Source organism: Siniperca chuatsi, linkage group LG19, assembly GCF_020085105.1.
Source record: "Siniperca chuatsi isolate FFG_IHB_CAS linkage group LG19, ASM2008510v1, whole genome shotgun sequence".
Lineage (NCBI taxonomy): Eukaryota > Metazoa > Chordata > Actinopteri > Centrarchiformes > Sinipercidae > Siniperca > Siniperca chuatsi.
Window position 1 is genome coordinate 8,662,447 of NC_058060.1, and position 16,885 is coordinate 8,679,331.

At 40.7% G+C, this 16,885-nt stretch overlaps 1 protein-coding gene across 10 annotated transcripts in view; it reads left to right on the forward strand.

Annotated features, from left to right (window-relative positions):
* adarb2 (adenosine deaminase RNA specific B2 (inactive)) overlaps positions 1-16,885 on the forward strand; it is a 255,560-nt gene that overhangs the window by 217,760 nt on the left and 20,915 nt on the right. For all 10 annotated transcript variants that reach the window (XM_044176917.1, XM_044176918.1, XM_044176914.1 and 7 more), the window contains 2 exons: positions 3,382-3,496; positions 15,349-15,517. In XM_044176917.1, coding sequence (XP_044032852.1) covers positions 3,382-3,496; positions 15,349-15,517 — 284 coding nt within the window. The remainder of the gene's footprint in view (positions 1-3,381; positions 3,497-15,348; positions 15,518-16,885) is intronic.

The following is a 16,885-nucleotide window of genomic DNA, read 5'->3' on the forward strand; positions in this document are numbered from 1 at the left end:
GTTCAGACTGTGACCGACACCAGCTGACGCTGCCAAGCCAAGCAGGATTCTGTTAGAATTAATTGGATGTCACTTTCAGGTACAAGGAACAAGGCAGGGTCTTTTTCTGCGTTTTTGGAACTCGTCCACTAGAGAATCGGAAACCTCCGCAACATTTGGGCTGATGAAATCCACTGAGTAATCTCACCTTCCTGAAATGTTGACTATCAGGAGATACCGGATTTTTACTTCAGGGGAACACATTTTTTAGTCAGTATGATTCACGAAAGGTAATTCACTGGCAACAACTGTGGTGATAGTGTTCTACACTGCCCCAACATACTGCATTAATAGCAGTACTCAGTGAACATTATGGCTGCAATTAACTATTATTTTCATTATTGATCAATCTGTTGATTATTTTTGAGATTAATCAATTCACAAATCAATCACAATTTCTCAGGTGACATCTGATGTCTTTAGATCTCTTATTTTGTCCCATCAGCTGTTCACAACCCAAACATATACCATTTAAAATGATATAAAACAAAGAAAAGCAAAAACCCTCACACTTGAGAAGCTGAAACTAGCAAATGTTCGGCATTTTGGCTTGATAAACAGCTAAAATGATTAATCGATTATCAAATTGCTGCTGATTATTGAAATACTGTTATATGTAGCAAGAAAGACTATCTTTAAATTTTCAAGTTTCTAAAAATGGTCCCCCGGGAAGACTGGTATAAAGAGGTTTTAAGAATACTACCTTTGACTGCTTTCGTTTACCACTGTCTAAAATCAAAGACCCACTGTTCCGAAAATTTCTAAGAACTCCATTGTAAACACATGTAGTTTCCAATAATGACCGTTAGCATTGTAAAGAGGGAATCTACAGCATGTTTCTCTGCTGTTGAATCACTTTTGTCATGAGTCTGTGATAGGCTATAGCAAAATAAACATGAAAGTATTTCAGATTCGGTCTTTAAAATATACTGTGGTCACTTTTTGCAATGGATGAATGTCTTTGTAACTTCTGAGCATTCGTGGTCTCACTAAATCTACTGAATCTACCCGTCCACTTGATTTTTCATTTCATTTTGTCCCCCGTCACCGCAACATGAGCTGCGCTGAGTTAAAGCTCAACAAACATGCTCTTAGACGGGACTGATTATTCAAGCATAAAGTAAACAACATGAGATGAAAAGTTCAGAGGACAACTTTTCTCTTCTTGTTTTCCTTCTTGCCAGTTGTGAAAGAGAAGTGCATTCATCTCAGAAGTGACCTGTCACCTAACTGTTATAGAGCTTGATAAGACATCGATGTGACTCTTGAAACAAAGCGCTAAAAGTTATTCACTGTTGACTTTTCACAACACCTCAACATTCCTTTTCTGTTTTAGTCCCCAAAAAGCTTCAGGCTGACACCAGTGTCAGAGCAACAATATGTCCATGTGCGTACACACACGGACACACACACACCACCCACCACACCACAAGCTGTGAGCACCTCAACCGCCAGTTCCAACTGTGAGAGTATTTCACAGCCCTGACGAGGGCTATAATGTGCAATATGCTCACTAATTCAGTCACTCTCTCTCTCTCTCTCTGTCTTTTTTCACCGTTAATCTCCCTACCGCTCTCTCACTCTGTGCGTCCGTGGCATCTGCTGATGTCCTTTTAGCTACTGGGGCTCAATCTGTCCAAAAGGCCCACTCTGCTGCCACTCTGTTGCCATCTCCCGATGATCCATTTATGCTCTACAGTTGGCGGGAAGGCCGCTCGGAGACTAAGCCTTTAATTACCACTAGAGTAAAAAGCATTAACGCTTCGGAGAGGCGTGGATATGATCCACATGTCTTTGCAACATCTGTTGAACAGTGTGGATTTAGTGGATGTCTGGAGAGAAGCGTTGGTTTGGCTGGAGAGAGGGATAGTGAAAATGGGATCGATGAACGGAAGGATAGAGTTCTGCTCGTACTTTTTATCCTCAATAAATCCTTAACAGTCAACATTTTACATTGTGAAAGATCCTGTTAGATTGGAGGTAAATCTTCTGGTTGCTTCGTGGCACAAAGAGAGGTTGTTTACAGCACAAAACGGGAACACTGCTGTTCCCCAAAAGGCTTCAGGCTGGGAGCTAAAGCTTTCAGAGAGTCTACAAATGGCAGATGGAGGAGGAAATGAAAAACTGATGTAAATAATGTCAAACATGTTCATCCACTTCACTGAAGCCAGAGAGACAACAATCAGAGAGATTGGGCTGGGACAAGTGTCAACATCTTTGATTATGGAATGTCAGCATAATAATATATAAAAAAAAAATGAGGCTGTCTGTTACACCAATGAGAACCCATTCCCCTAACAATAGTTATATTGATGTTGATGTCAAAAACTCCAATGAAAAATATATTACATTTGCACGGGTTTGGTCATTTTTGTCCTGACCTTTTGTCTGTAGTATGGGTCAAGCTCCAAAGAATGCTGGTTTCTATATTTCCCATAATGCAACTCAGTAGCATCTTTCTTTAGACCCTGCCTGCCTCCTTAATGCCAACGTCTTTCAAACTTCACACTTCACGATGCAGCCTTTCTGTTAAACATTTTGAATCTCAAGCCAAGATAACCCTGATGACATCATCAGTGCCTCTGCAGTGCCAAGTCTGTTCTAAGCTCAAGTTTACCTTTGACTGTCAATGGACTGAAGTGCAAAACACTGACATCATAGCATCATTTATTTATAAAGATATACATAATATATATAGTTAGATAATACAGTTTATGCCCCTTTGGTCAACTAAACCTTTAAGTGATCAGAATGTTAACACTAAATCCACTGTATGCGTTCCCGACAGACCCTTTAGCATACACTAAGTTGAGTGAGTGATAGAAGGATACTGGCAGTTTTGTGCTGGGTGAATACCAGGGGTGTACTTTCCCTGTACATAAGTAAAAAGTGTTTCCCAAGGGCGGACTGCAGACTGTAATCACTCCACAATAGCGGAAAACAGGAATTTCTTACCTCAAATAGTTCCTAGAGTAATATTGGCTATAAGTTATTAATATTTTATTTTCAATATGTGTAGAAATTACAAAATGCGTACTTTTTTTATTACATGGCATGTAATAACAAAAACAAACTGTCATGGCTAAAATCTTTTTTTCTGTTGGTCATGCTACTTTTAATCAACGTGTTGTGTGGTAGTCTTGGAAACAGCATCATAATGATGCACAGAGAATGACATTCTGGATGTACTCATAGCTTAACAGGTAAGGTATCTCCCAAAAACTCACTGTATTACTTGAACCGATTAGGGAAGTGGAATATTATACAGCAAAATGAAACCTGTGAAGTCAGTCTCCATAGATTGTGTCTAGTAGAAATTAAGGGAGCGATTGTGTTTTTCAGGACTTTGCCGATTCAATATTCCACTTGGTGAGGGAGAAGTACCGCTCGCTGGTGGGCGGCTGCAGTCCTGCGCACGCTCGACACAAATCCCTGGCAGGCATCGTAATGACCCAAGGTATGGCAAATTTCATTGACTTTTATATATCACTTTGAATTATTGAAGTGGTGCAATATAGAGAGAGTGAGTGGGGGAGGTAAAGAGAGAGAGAGAGCGAGGACGAGAAATGCGAAGGGGAAGGAATTCTAGATTGAGAAAGAAATGATAAACTGAGGGTGGGAAGAGAGAGAGACATTCCACTCCATGCTGTACCTTGCACTCGTGCAGGAGAGTATACCTACCTGATGAATTATTGACTATTCGGAGTCTCTGAGGAGAATGAGACATGGTTGTGAGTGTCAGTCATCCCCACTGCATGCTGGACTTGCTGTGCTCAGGCAGCTTTGACAGGAGTTCCAGAGGCCACAGTGGAAATCTTAACTAGATCAGTTTAAAACTTAATCTGAAACCCAGCTGAGTGACACACTGAAGGAACAGTGAGGAGGAGTAAGCTTCACACTGCTGTTCTCCTGCAGCATGAAACAATGAGTTATTACTACACATTTATCTTTCATGTGTGGTGTTTGTTGCACAGTACATCAGGGCCTCCCACACATACACAAGTGCACACAAAAACACACACAGACCCATACAGTATGTACACACTCACACACACACACACACACACACACACACACACACACACACACACACACACTCCGCATCTCTCATAACCAAGTGGCAACCTCCTGGGCTGAATATGAAGCCAACGCCGAAGTGCCAAAAACTGCAGTTCCTCGAATGGTCACTTGAGACTGGCTTCAAAAGCGAGTCAATCTCCATAAGCCCCCATGTTAAAATGCCCACCTTCACAGCAGAAATAAACATTTTTACAGCCTGGTAAAAAAACAAAAAACAAAAAAAAAACTTTTCCCCGTTCAAGACAACTGTACGGGGGGTGAATTTTATAAAACTCACCTGTTTAAATTATATTGAGGCTTAAAGTTATGCTTAATTAAGAAGATGGCCGCTTTGAGTGACAGGTGGGTGCCGTCACAGGTGGCTGGTTTCAGCAACCAGGCTTCTGCCTCAGCTCCACCCACGCTCCACGTCTTTGCCCATTTTTGGGTTAGCCGGGAGCCGGGGGAGTCAGGCACTGCCAAGATGGCGTCGGCCGGAGCCACCACACTGAGCTTCACACTGGCTTTTTAGAAACATCACAGGTGACATCATGGCACATGACAGCTCCCCTGAAGTGAAACCAAAACATCTCGATTGCCCCCTGGTGGCTGGATGCAGTATAGGTCATAAACCCCGCCCCCTCCATTGTTAGCAGATGGGACTTGAGCCAAACTAAAAACTCAAAGTACAAGTCAAATAAATTTTTCCCAAAGATGGTTTCTATCAGTTTAGGTAGTTCTTATTATGCTGATATATGTTCAAGTGTTAGTTGGTTTTTTTTTTTTTTTTGTTGATAAGTTTGGTTTTAATTAGTTATTTGATGCTATAAAAAGGGGGCTTCACGTCATGATTGACAGCTGAGGCCGGCTTGCGAACAGGTCGGCTGGGTGTACGGGCGGGACCTCGATACCGCGGCTCCAACCCTGATCACTACCAGCGCAAGATGGCAGCTCCGGTATCTGGGACATTTTGGCTTCATTTTTGTACAGTGGGAGGAAATGGAGACACGTCATCCATCTTTATATACAGTCTATGGTCTATGCTCATAACATAATAGGTGCACTGATGCACACATAAACCCCAGGATGATCTTACATGAAACTGGCGTTATATAAATTGAATTGAAATTTGTGCAAACAAGCTGTTCAGGTTTTTTTCAATAAACTTAACCTTAACCAAAACCAGACCCTAGTCTTTGTTGTTGTTAGCTGTTGTTGTTAGCAACAAGCAAGTCTGCTCCTCTGCTCTTTTCTAATCACAGTAAAGAGCTTTACAATTACAAACAGCAGTGATACTATTTCTAATAAATATAGTAGATGGGCAGATCTTGATATTTCATGTGGGGGGGGCAGAGAAATCAAAAGGGTTGGCAAGCATGGGATATTATTTATCAGATTCAGATCATTTCTAAGTATATATATAATATCAATTTATATCATTTATAATAGATTATCAGTGTGTTGTCGCGGCACGCAGAAAAAATAGACCTGACGCCAAAACTATCGCTGCTGAGCGTGAGCAGGCGGGCTCTATCTGAACAGCCCAGTTGGTTAACATGGGTGCTGAAAGGAAGCGGGCTTCAGGGCGCATCACGGCGCTTCCGCCTCCGGTGTGAGAAAGATTGTTTGGTCTGCTTTGTGGGCTAGGCCGCGTGTTACTGGTGATAGCAACATGAATGTCATTAGTTGATGATGTTATAGATAGGAGTCAATATAGCTTGCTTCAGAGGGCTGTGTTGAGTGTGTGGGTGCAGGTAAAGAGGGGGGTGGTTCACACTCTTTCAGTGTCGTGGGTCCAACTCAGCAGATATTGAGAGGGTGCCCACCTGATGACCCTGTGTAGACTTCCCTGCACTCTTACACAAATTACACACAACTTAATCTTGAAACCATTTTTCTTTCTCAGTAGGCTCAGTAGATTTATGACAGCACAGCCTAATGATAGGTCAGACATAATTTAACATTAATACTGGGCTTCCATAGGAATGCTCACCCAACTTAAAAATAATCACCAAATAAACCCCAAGAAATGGAACCAAAGCTAAAATAAACAGGTTAGGCAGCAAAAAAAAAAAACATAGGGCCTTCACTTTTTGTGGGATATAATACAAAAATGACCATACACACACAAATGCACACAGGTCTGCACATGTGGAGTGCTGACACACAAACCCATGCACACACACAGAGGAGTGTTATCTCCCTGTGTGGCTGCAGGCTGTGGGGGTGCAGGGGTCAGTGAGGAGGGATTGGTATCTCTGCTGTCTTTGGAGTGCTGCAGCTCATCAGTTTAGACTTCAGTGAAACCGGCGCTCATCCTGACCTAATCCAATCCCTCTCCTCTCCTCTGCCTCCCAGTAATTGCTTCTGTTTGTTTATTAATAGCACATGTTATCTTCAGAGATCCAGACGTAGGGCTGCCAAGTATTCACAGTGAGGCAGCAGCAGCAGCAGCAGCAGTGTGGTGGCCAATGTCCATACAGTCAGACACCAAACTTGACAGGAACACTGGGGAGTCCTGTCTCCCCCCCCCTCTCTGTCTCTCTCTGTGTGTCTCATGCTTCTGCTTTTGCCTCAAGAATATTAATCAGGGTCCGTCTTTGAACCGTAGACAGCGAACACCCCACCCTTGCCTGAGTCCCGCCGAGACAGTTGAGCCGCAACCTGAGTGAGATTAGCCTCGCCACCAGGCCAAGAGTTGCGAGCCACTCCCGCCAAAGTAAACCGCCAGCACACATTGTCAAATAGTGTGGAAAATCTCATTTGAATCAATCTGAGATAGCACTGGGTGCCTGGAGATGGTAAACAGTGTTCATATGTGCTCAGAGACATGAAAAATCAAGAACGTCCACGTGGAAAATGCTAGAAAGACCCCCCCTTCCTTCTTTTTTAAAAATTTGTTTGTTGGATGGGATGAGAGAATCTTCTTCTGAGGCTTTTTTATTCAGCAGGGTGATGAGACTCCGAGTGGGGAAAAATACCACAGGGACTCAAAGAAAGAGATGAGAGCAAAGGGTTTCAAACAAGTTGATTACAAATGACGGTTAAGCTATGGTTCTTAGTCTGCATATCCATTTTCAAATAGGGATTTTTCTCTACTCTTTATCTGGTTTTCCGGCTGCTGCAAATTTTAACGTTCAATAATCACATCCGGCAACAAAACAGCTTGCTAAGAGGCAAAAAAATTAGCAGAGATGTGCCCAGGGTGTGTTGCAGCAGAGAGAGAGATTTGAGAGCTTCAGCAGAATTTCACAAAGACACCCTTATATGTTCAGAGCGGTCGCCTGTTAACGCTAATAAAGATTCAACAGGGTGCATTCAATACTCTTGCCAAGTTGTTGTTGTTGTTGTTTTTCTCTGCAAGTGCTGAGCATTTTCAGAGTTTTTTTGTGATTCAAAAGACATGCGTTGGATGACATTCAGTGCAATCATCCAACATCTTGTGATGAAAGAACACATGAAAGATAGGATTTATGGAGCTGAACCTAAATGGCATATAAATTAGTTTACTAAAAGTTGACCTTGAGAGCTCATTCTGCTTTAGAAGAAGATGTTTTAATGCCTGCTTTATGGTTCTCAGAGATAATGGGTGGCTTATTAGGAAACATTTTCCCCTGTTTTATAACCATGGAGAATAAAGGGATTCAGATAATAGCTTTGCAGTGTCTGTCAGTTGCAGTTGCCTTGTGTCAAAATGGATCACTGTAAAGTTCACGGTCATGTCATTTATATGGATTTTTCTGTTTGACTCTCCCAGTGGTTCCTAGTAATGATTGCCAGTAAAGTATTCTTAGCAATTTGTCCTCACTTTTCCCTTGAAATATGTAATTGCTTTTTTTGTTGAGGCATTATCCTTAATATCTTGCAGATATTTGTTTTCAGCTGACCATGTGTTTCTGGAGTAGTTGACTAGTTAGGCTCACTAGTTAGCATTGACCAAATCTACCAGGACCGGCTGGAGCCCTTCTGTGTGGCGTTTGGAGGTTACTGTGTTTGCACAGGTATCTCCCGTTTCTGGAATATCCTTCACTCAAGTAAAAGTTAAAATAGAACACTGTACAGATACTTCGTTACACGTAAAAGTCCTGCATTCAAAATCTTATTTTTAAGCAAACAAGTATCACCAAAATGTACTTTAGTATCAAAAGTTAAATAATCGCCTTTTTCATAGTGTTCTAATAATGTATGATATATGATTGTATTATTATTATGTATGGATTCACCTGAAAACAGTATTTTAATGTTGTAGCTGGTAAAGGTAAAGCTCATTGTGACTATTTTATATGATGATTATATGTTTTGCACTGCATCTTGATTCTCAGAGCCCTCTCTCAAAATTTAAATTTTACAAAGTAGTTATTAATTAGTTATTGACTTGTTTTTAAATAATAAACCTGTTTCCTATAGAAATCAACTTGTTTCAAACATTTCTAGAAATAAGTGCGAGAATCTTGAAAGAAGACATAATAAGGGATTGCTGTCCGAGAATAAAGAAATTACCACCTTTTTTGTTTCAAGAAAGTAGACTTTTAGTGGACTCAGTAAAAGACAAACATCACTTGGTAAAATGGAGAGATTTGTATTGTGTGAGTTGATGTTATATGTTAATCTACTAAGAAACCAGTAGCTGTCAAATAAATGTAGTGAAGTAAAAAAGTGAAATGTAGTGGAGAGGAGATGTATAAAGTAACATGAAGAGACAAAAAGTACAAGTACCTGAAAAATATACTTAAGTAAAGTGCGTGAGTTACTTTCTTCCTCTGGTTTCTTCCCGCAGTCAGCTGTTAGGAATACTCTTACTCTTACTCTTAGAAGTGGACCTGGTCCCTGGGTGCTGCACTATGGCTGCCCACTGCTACAAAATAATTAGGATGGGTGAAATACAAAGGACGTACAGTATTTTCTCATGAAGAATAATGATATAAAACTCAATGGAAGACTTTATACCTTAGTCGGGTTGGGATTCCTGCGCATTTTCAGTGGATCTCCACAAGTGTGTATAGTTAATGTCCTTATTAGCATTTATTAGCATCAGCTCTTTCCTATTTGTTACAGTACGTTAGATGCAAGGTTATTATCATTAACGAAAACTGAATAATGAAAACTAAATGTGAAAAAACATTTTCAGTTAGTTTTCGTCTTTGTCAATTTATTTTATACACAAACCTAGTATTTCAGGTGGATATGAAATCTGTCTTCCAATTTTTTAGCTGTGCCAGTTTTACGCCAGCTGACGGCACCTCGCGGTCCGTGACGTGTTGCCAATCCGTCCACGCCAGCTCCACCCCTACCACATATGGAGCGTAGCCAGTGATTGGAATGTTCCCTTTTCCCTTGTATGTTGATATCAGTGACCTCGCTGCACCATACTTTGTTTTCCCAGAAGAGACCGGCCCCTTCAATCAGAGGCCTGGCCTCTTAAATCAAAATATAAATTTAGGTGAGGCTGTCTGGTATAACAGCCTAAATGACTGGCTCACAGTCTGCTGCAGCGCTGTGTAATGTAGTGTGATGCAGCCTGGTTGTGAAAGGCCATTTTGCCAACATGCAGACAGAGCAAGTGGAGAACCAGTGTTGTGGGGTGAAAGTAATGCAACATTAAGCAGAAACATAGAGGTGATACATACACTGTTGCTGTTTGATTCAATGATGACTTACATTCGTAAGAAAAAATCGAGGTTTTACATGCAGCTAAAGAGTTATAGTTAAAGACTTATAACCTCAATGCAGTTTTACCCTGGTCGTAATGTCCTGCTTTGTTAAAGGAGACACTAGGCTCTATTTTCGTGACTCAGTGGCACAAACTGCAGGTGTGCAGGGCATAGTTTTGTGGCACAGTTGGAAGCGCGGGGGCATTAGGAAGAATACATTTAGTCAGAGGTGCAGACATCAGTCATGACCAATAAAATTACCTCACTTCCTTATTTTGAAAGCAGTATGTCTATGCCACAGCACTCAAGCAATTTTGTGATGGATGGAGCAGTGTGGACTGGATCTGCCAAAAAAGCTTCTCTCAAGAGGAAACCAGAATCTCCATGACTGAATATAATGTAGATTCAAATAAGTTGAACTGGCCAACTTACCCTCAAAAAAGGCTGGTAATATCTTGAATATGATTCTTTTGAGTGTCAGTCACTTGAATATGAGTGAAATTTACGCACACTTGATCTGGTCAGCGGGCAATGCCTGCACAAATTCCCTTTCATTCTTGACAATTACTTGATTGTTATCACACCCCCTGCCTCACTTTTTTTCTTCCACTTAGGTGCAGCCAAGTTCAGGAACAGTCATCAAAATACGGTGTTAAGAGTGTGTACAGTGTAAATAAATACCTATGTTCAAGACAAAAAAGGGTCTGTTCTATGTTTACCTCCTGAGTGCCATAGTGAGGCAGTGTGTGCTTTGTCTTCCCTTTAAGGCTGTTGACAGTATTGTGCACTGAAAAGTATAGTGCAGTTGCCATAGTGAGTAGTTCCAGGTCTCAGTCTGTGATGTACATGCTTTTTGACAATACTGTTATCCTGGGGTGTGACATCTTTGAATCACCAGTAACAGATGTATTTGTGTGTGAAGTGTGCCTCAGGCCTTTGACTCTACCTTGTTCCTTTTGACCCTCTCTTTTTGTATTTCTGTGATGCAGCTGATTATACCTGGTTTAAAAACAGCACACTGCCTGTGGGGCTCTCTATCTCTTCTGTGTGTCTCTCTCTTTCTACCTCTCTCACTGTCTCTCTCTCTCACTCTCTCTCTCTCTCTTTCATTCATCTCTCCTCATCTACTCTCTCCTGCAAACTGAAGGCAGCCTCACTGCCAATTTCATGCCAGGGTAGTGAGCAGCGCAGCAGAAATTATCCACTGCAAAATTGATCTAAACAATCGCAAAGTGGAACGGCAAGGAAAAGCAAGAGAATGAAATTGGGAGAGTCTGTTACCTTTTTGAACTTGCTTTATCACAGAGGAGGAATTGAGGTGCATTGCTTACAGAGAATGCCAATAATTGAACTCATAATATAGAGATTTTATGGTGCTGTACAGTCATAAATATTTGTTTTCTGTGCAGAAGTACAGTAGGTTTAACCCGCTCTTTTCTAGACCATAATTTACTATTCCTCCATGAGTGATATGTACAACAAAAGGGGCTGAAAGATGCTTTAATAGTTTGATCCAAGTTGTGTATACAGCATTTAAATAATTCTGTTAATGACCTGTTCACACCCCATCAAAGATGTGATGCTAGTAAAACATGTGAGTGAATAAATGTATATAATGACTCATTAGAGGAGCAGTGAACAGGAACCATTATTATATACAACAAGAGCATTTACTTTTTCTAAACTCAGTATCCTCAATTGTTGCTTAGGAACATGTTTTAACATTGATTTAGAAAAAGGATTAACCCAGGCCAGTCCAGAAATGTGTCAAAAACCCTGGCAAGAGGAGTCTTATAATTTCTAGTCTGAATTTAAAGAGCAACCAGCACTGGCAGTCTCTTATGTAGGTACATTTTTACTCAGAATTAAGGATGCAGTATTAGAGATTCTCTTAACTCTTAAGACATTAAATGTCTTAACCATTGAAACCAGTCTTACATAGTAACAAAATATAAAGCATGTGCAGCTGCTATAATCAATATTTTTATATAAACAATGGATCATGTCTACTTATTTGTGAAAGGTGTCACTGGTAGTGATGAGTCCACAAATATTTATCCCTCTACTCTGCAGTTCCCCTCAGCTCTACTAAGCATTTTAGCCTCAGCTCACTCTTTTGGTTTCCAGGCCCGCAACTTTACTGTTTTGGTTCACTCTAACTGCTCTCATCAATGTTGTTTTCAGCTGCAGCTGCAGCTTTATTCCAGTGAAAAAGCTCTGAATACCCACTGTACACTAAATGAGACTAAAGAGACAGATATTTCCCTCAGGAGTTGGTAGATACCACAAACAGAGCTAAAAGAGAGGAAATATTGGACTTACATTTGCCAGGTGGCCTTAAACACGACTCCAAATGAATGCTAATTTTGCTCTGTGTCTGCTGGATGTGTAAATAAGTGACTATTTGTTAACAATTTTGCCATATCAACGTAAAAGATGATAATATGTCAGCTTGGTTCTGCTGTCCCCAAAAAAATCACTTGTCAATGTGATGAAAAAGAGCTGCCCACTACTCTTTAAGCTGAATTTTATTTGAAGTTTTCCGCTTTAGTTTCTAGAGTAAAAGTTGAACTTGTTCCACCCTGCCTTACACTTTCCTTTCATATCTATGCTCTTTTTTTCCTCAACTGCCCACACACACACCACACACACTCTTCCCTCCCATAACTTTTTCCTCCCTTGCCCTCTTTTCCATTCCTCATCAGTGGAGGTGTCAAGACTCTACCGCCGCAGTGCCATCTGGGCCGAGGCTGATAAAAGCTCATGTGCCAGGCCGGCGACGCCTGCAGGTCTGCCAGAAGCCAGCGAGGCCTGACTTTCAGAGGCGATGGGAGAGATTTGTGGCACACAAGGAAGGAATGGCATGCCGTTAACGTGCTGATCCAGCCTCTCCCCCCTCTGCACCACCTCTGTCTATCTGTCAGTCAGTCTGGCTCTCACATGGCCCTGTTCTGGCCTGAATCCTCGTTGAGGAAAGTGTATTTTTTTTAAAGGAAAACCAGCACGAGACAGGAGGACTTTGTGATCTGTGATCTCTCTCATGGCATTTGCTTCATGTCTCACATTGAGAATACCGCATGGGTGAGATGGGTTAGAAGCTCATCATGCTGTCCTAGACAGAATTGGATGGAACCAAGGTCGTAAGTGTCCGGAAGGGTAAAGACCATCCCTCCATAAATTTGGCTGACACCACATCAATGCTCATTCAAAAACCTCCTCTCGCAAGAGCATATTCCTTCCTAATTCTCTAGACTCAACTGTCTTTAGGAAGGTTAATATTTTTGCTACTTCCAGGTAGGTAGCAGCTACCTAGTATCAATGAAGGTTTCCACACAAGCGAAGGAGGAAACACAAGGCTGTGGTAAATATACTTATTCCATGTGTGATATCTTGACCCAAAGCCTGTCCAAGCCACCTGTGAGTCCTTGAGGAAGCAGACCTACTGTGCCTGGTTCTCCCTCAAGATGCACCCTTACCGATTGGCACAACAAACTGATTTATCCTGCAATGACCCAATGATGGCTTCCACAGCTCCTACTCAGTAGCTGATGAATCTCTCCAAAAATCTCCTCTCTGGCACTGAAGTTGGGCCAGGAAACCGGATTCTGCTGCCCCTCTTTCCCAGGAATTAGAAATATACAACCTCAAGGTCAGTCAGTTAGTCAATCAGTGAGTCAGTGATGGTGCTCTTTGGTGCAGCTGTCACATATATGCAAAACAGTAGAAAAAGGGGAAGGATGATAAGGCAATATACTCCGGAAGGTGCATGTCGTCACTCCTGTGGTTCAATGCGAGACATTTGCTCAGGCTGTGCTGTGCCGAGTAGGCTACAGACAGTCCTTCATGCCCCTTTTAGGGTACCGATTCCTAAGGGTCCATGATATATAAAGAAAATATTTTTCCTGCAGGAATTCCCCCAAAGTGAGCAACCTGCCTCCAGTTCCGCTAAGGTGGAAGAAGCAGCAGGCCTGATAGCCTCCTTCGATGTGGAAAGCAAGTCTGGTTCTCTGCTGTGTTTTCTGGGCCTTCATCATTGATTCACTTCATTTGTTGTTATGGATGCCTATATCTGCATCCCAGTATACCACCCAATGGAGACATATCAGGTTTGCTTCTCAGAGTATAAACTATCAGTGTCTAGTCCTTCAGAGGTATTTGTAAAATGTTCTGGGGCAGGAGAAAGACCGCTCAGGTGGCTATAGATTCTTGGCTATAGATATGGTCACATACTATATGTCAGTGACTGGGTCATTGCAGCACCCTTAAAGCAACCACAAAGTCACACAGAAAGCATCTGTTCAATGTGGGTTTGAGAGTAAATATGGAAAAAAGTGTCTTTCGTTTTCTGGTTTTAGACTCAGCTCATTCCAGTGCGTGGCTGAATGTGAAGAGGTGAACTTCTTGAATGAGAAGGCGTGGTGCCAGCCCAGTTTATAGGTGGAGGGTCTCTTCCCTCCCTCACTCCATGGATCCAGCTAATCCTGGCTGGTGTGGTGTGATAGGAGCTTCTGAAGAGACGCTCACTTGTGCTACTCAGAGAACTGTGGTTATGGAAATAACCCAAAGTTATCTGTCAGAATGACCTTTTTACCCCGTCCTCCTCTTATGTTTTCTTTTTCATTTCACTGTGTGAGCAAATGGAACTCTTCCACCTTGTTTGATCAAGAGAAGTGACCAACTTCAGTCTGAGGTCTATTTTGCCATCCATCCATCCATCCATCCATCCATCCCATCCATCCATCTATCCATCCATCCATCCATCCATCAGTGTTAATGGTTGCATTTTATTGGCTTTCAAAATGTTTTGCTGCCAACAAAATTGTTGTATCTTATCAGTTCCTGTCTTTTTTATGCTACTTTATTTAAAAATACTTGCCATGGCATGAAAATGTTTTATACAAAATAGTGTTAGGACATTTTTGGCACAATTATGCCAGATGTATATTTACTACTTCCTTTGGCCAAGTTGGCAATGTCTAAAACCGTTAAAATGTGATCAGGTGCAGAGTGTAGGGACCTTATTGATGGAAAATGCATTCCTTATCCCAGATTCAGTGTTTACTCTGGAAAAGCCCTTGTGGCAAATGTAGCTCTATTTTCTAAAATACTTAAGGTGAATATAATGCAATACAAAAACGGCATAGATGAAAGACATCTAGGGCGTCTACTGTATATTTTTCGAAGCCAACATGTGCTTGAAGTACGACAAGCGATTTAGTCATGTCCTCTTCCAAACCTAGTCTTTATTGATTATGCATAAATATATTATAGACAGAGAAATAATAGTTACATTTATTGTCTGAGCACCCTGGCTTTATACCTTTGGCCACCTTACTGTTGGTTTCATGTTGATAATTTTGACAATCTAAGGAATGTAAGTCTGTTTCCTTCCTTTGTGAATGTCTTTGTGTGCTCTTGGGCTTCTTTCTTAATCATGACAAAATGCCTCCCACAGACAGAAAGCTGAGGAAGGACATGTATTAGTTATTAAACACTGAAGGTTACTATTAAACTCATGGATTAAGGAATCAATGTAGTCAATGGAACATATGACGAGCACAATAAGGTGAACATTTGTCTGTGTCTAATTGTTCAACAGGTCTGGACCTGAGGCACGCCCAGGTGGTGGTGTTATCCACGGGAACCAAGTGTATAAACGGGGAGTATCTGAGTGACCAGGGACAAGTGGTCAATGACTGTCATGCTGAAGTCACGGCCCGCAGAGCTCTGCTACGCTTCCTCTACTCTCAACTTGAACTCTTCTTAAGGTAGTAGATCTGTCTTCTGTATCTTTAAGACACACAAACATTCTTAAAGTGCTGTACTTTATATATTTTCTGCAGCTTTGAAACTCCTGTGGTATTTACATTCTTAATACCCTGAAAAAGCCAGATAATGTTTGCTCTAACTAGTCGATTGGTAGCCTGGAAGGCTGGCTTATTATTGAAAAATCAATCACCACCATCATGCTTGTTTGCTGACCATTTCAGCCAAAAAGACAACATGAATGGTGGTTTCTTTAACTTTGTTTTAACTAAAGTTAAAGAAACTAAAGTTAAACTAAGAAAATTAAGCGTTACGCTGAATGTTTGATTGTATGTGAGAAGAGGATTGGCCTAAAGTTTCTCTGTAAATCCAGCAGACTAATGTTGATGTTTACGTAGAAAGAGAATTATTCATTATTCAGATTCCATTATTAATCCAAAGTAGGCCTGCAACTGACAATAATTTTCATTATTGATTTATCAGCTGATTATTATTGCCATTAATCGATTAAGTATTTGGTCCACAAAATGTCAGAAAATAGTGAAAAATTCCCATCACAGTTTCCTTAAGCTTAAGTTGGCATTTTCAAATTGCTTTTTTCGACCAGCAGTCCAATACCCAAAGATATTTAGTTTACTATCATGTGAGAAAGAAAAACAAGTATTTACAAAAAAGAAAGTGATGTTTTTGTTCAAAAAAAGACTTTAATGATTTATAATAATTTAATATACTTGAATGATTATCAATATAGTTGCCCATTTACTTTCTGTCGATTGACTTAATTTATTAATTGATTAATCATTTCAGCTCTAAACCAAAGTTGATATTGATTTGTATTAAATGCAGCTGTAGAGCTGCTACAGGTCATATCAGGATCATGTCAGTTAGAATTAATTTAACCAGTGGTGGAAGAAGTATTCAGATCCTTTACTTTGGTAAAAGTAGCAATACAACAGTGTAAAAATACTCCCTTAGAAGTATTACAAGTCTTACATTCAAAAGAAGTACAGAAGTATTATCAGCAAAAAATATGAGCTTGAAATTAAATTGCATTTTTTATAGTATATATATCGCCTCTTTAAGTCACTTGTCTTTTGAGAAAAAAAATCAGAAACCACAGGGGAGATTTTTATATTTTAAATAAAAATGAATGTATATTTAATTTTTTCTGGTTTCATGATGGCACCCCCTAGTTTTATATTATTTCGTCAGAATACCGTTCTACACAGATGGATACCTTATTTCTATAGCCAATCAAATCTTTAATAAAGCAGTAATGTCAGCAGTGTTCTATCATAGGCACGCTCACACTGAGCCAGACAGCAGCCTGCACAGACTCATCAACAACCCACATTAGCTTTCCTGCTAAA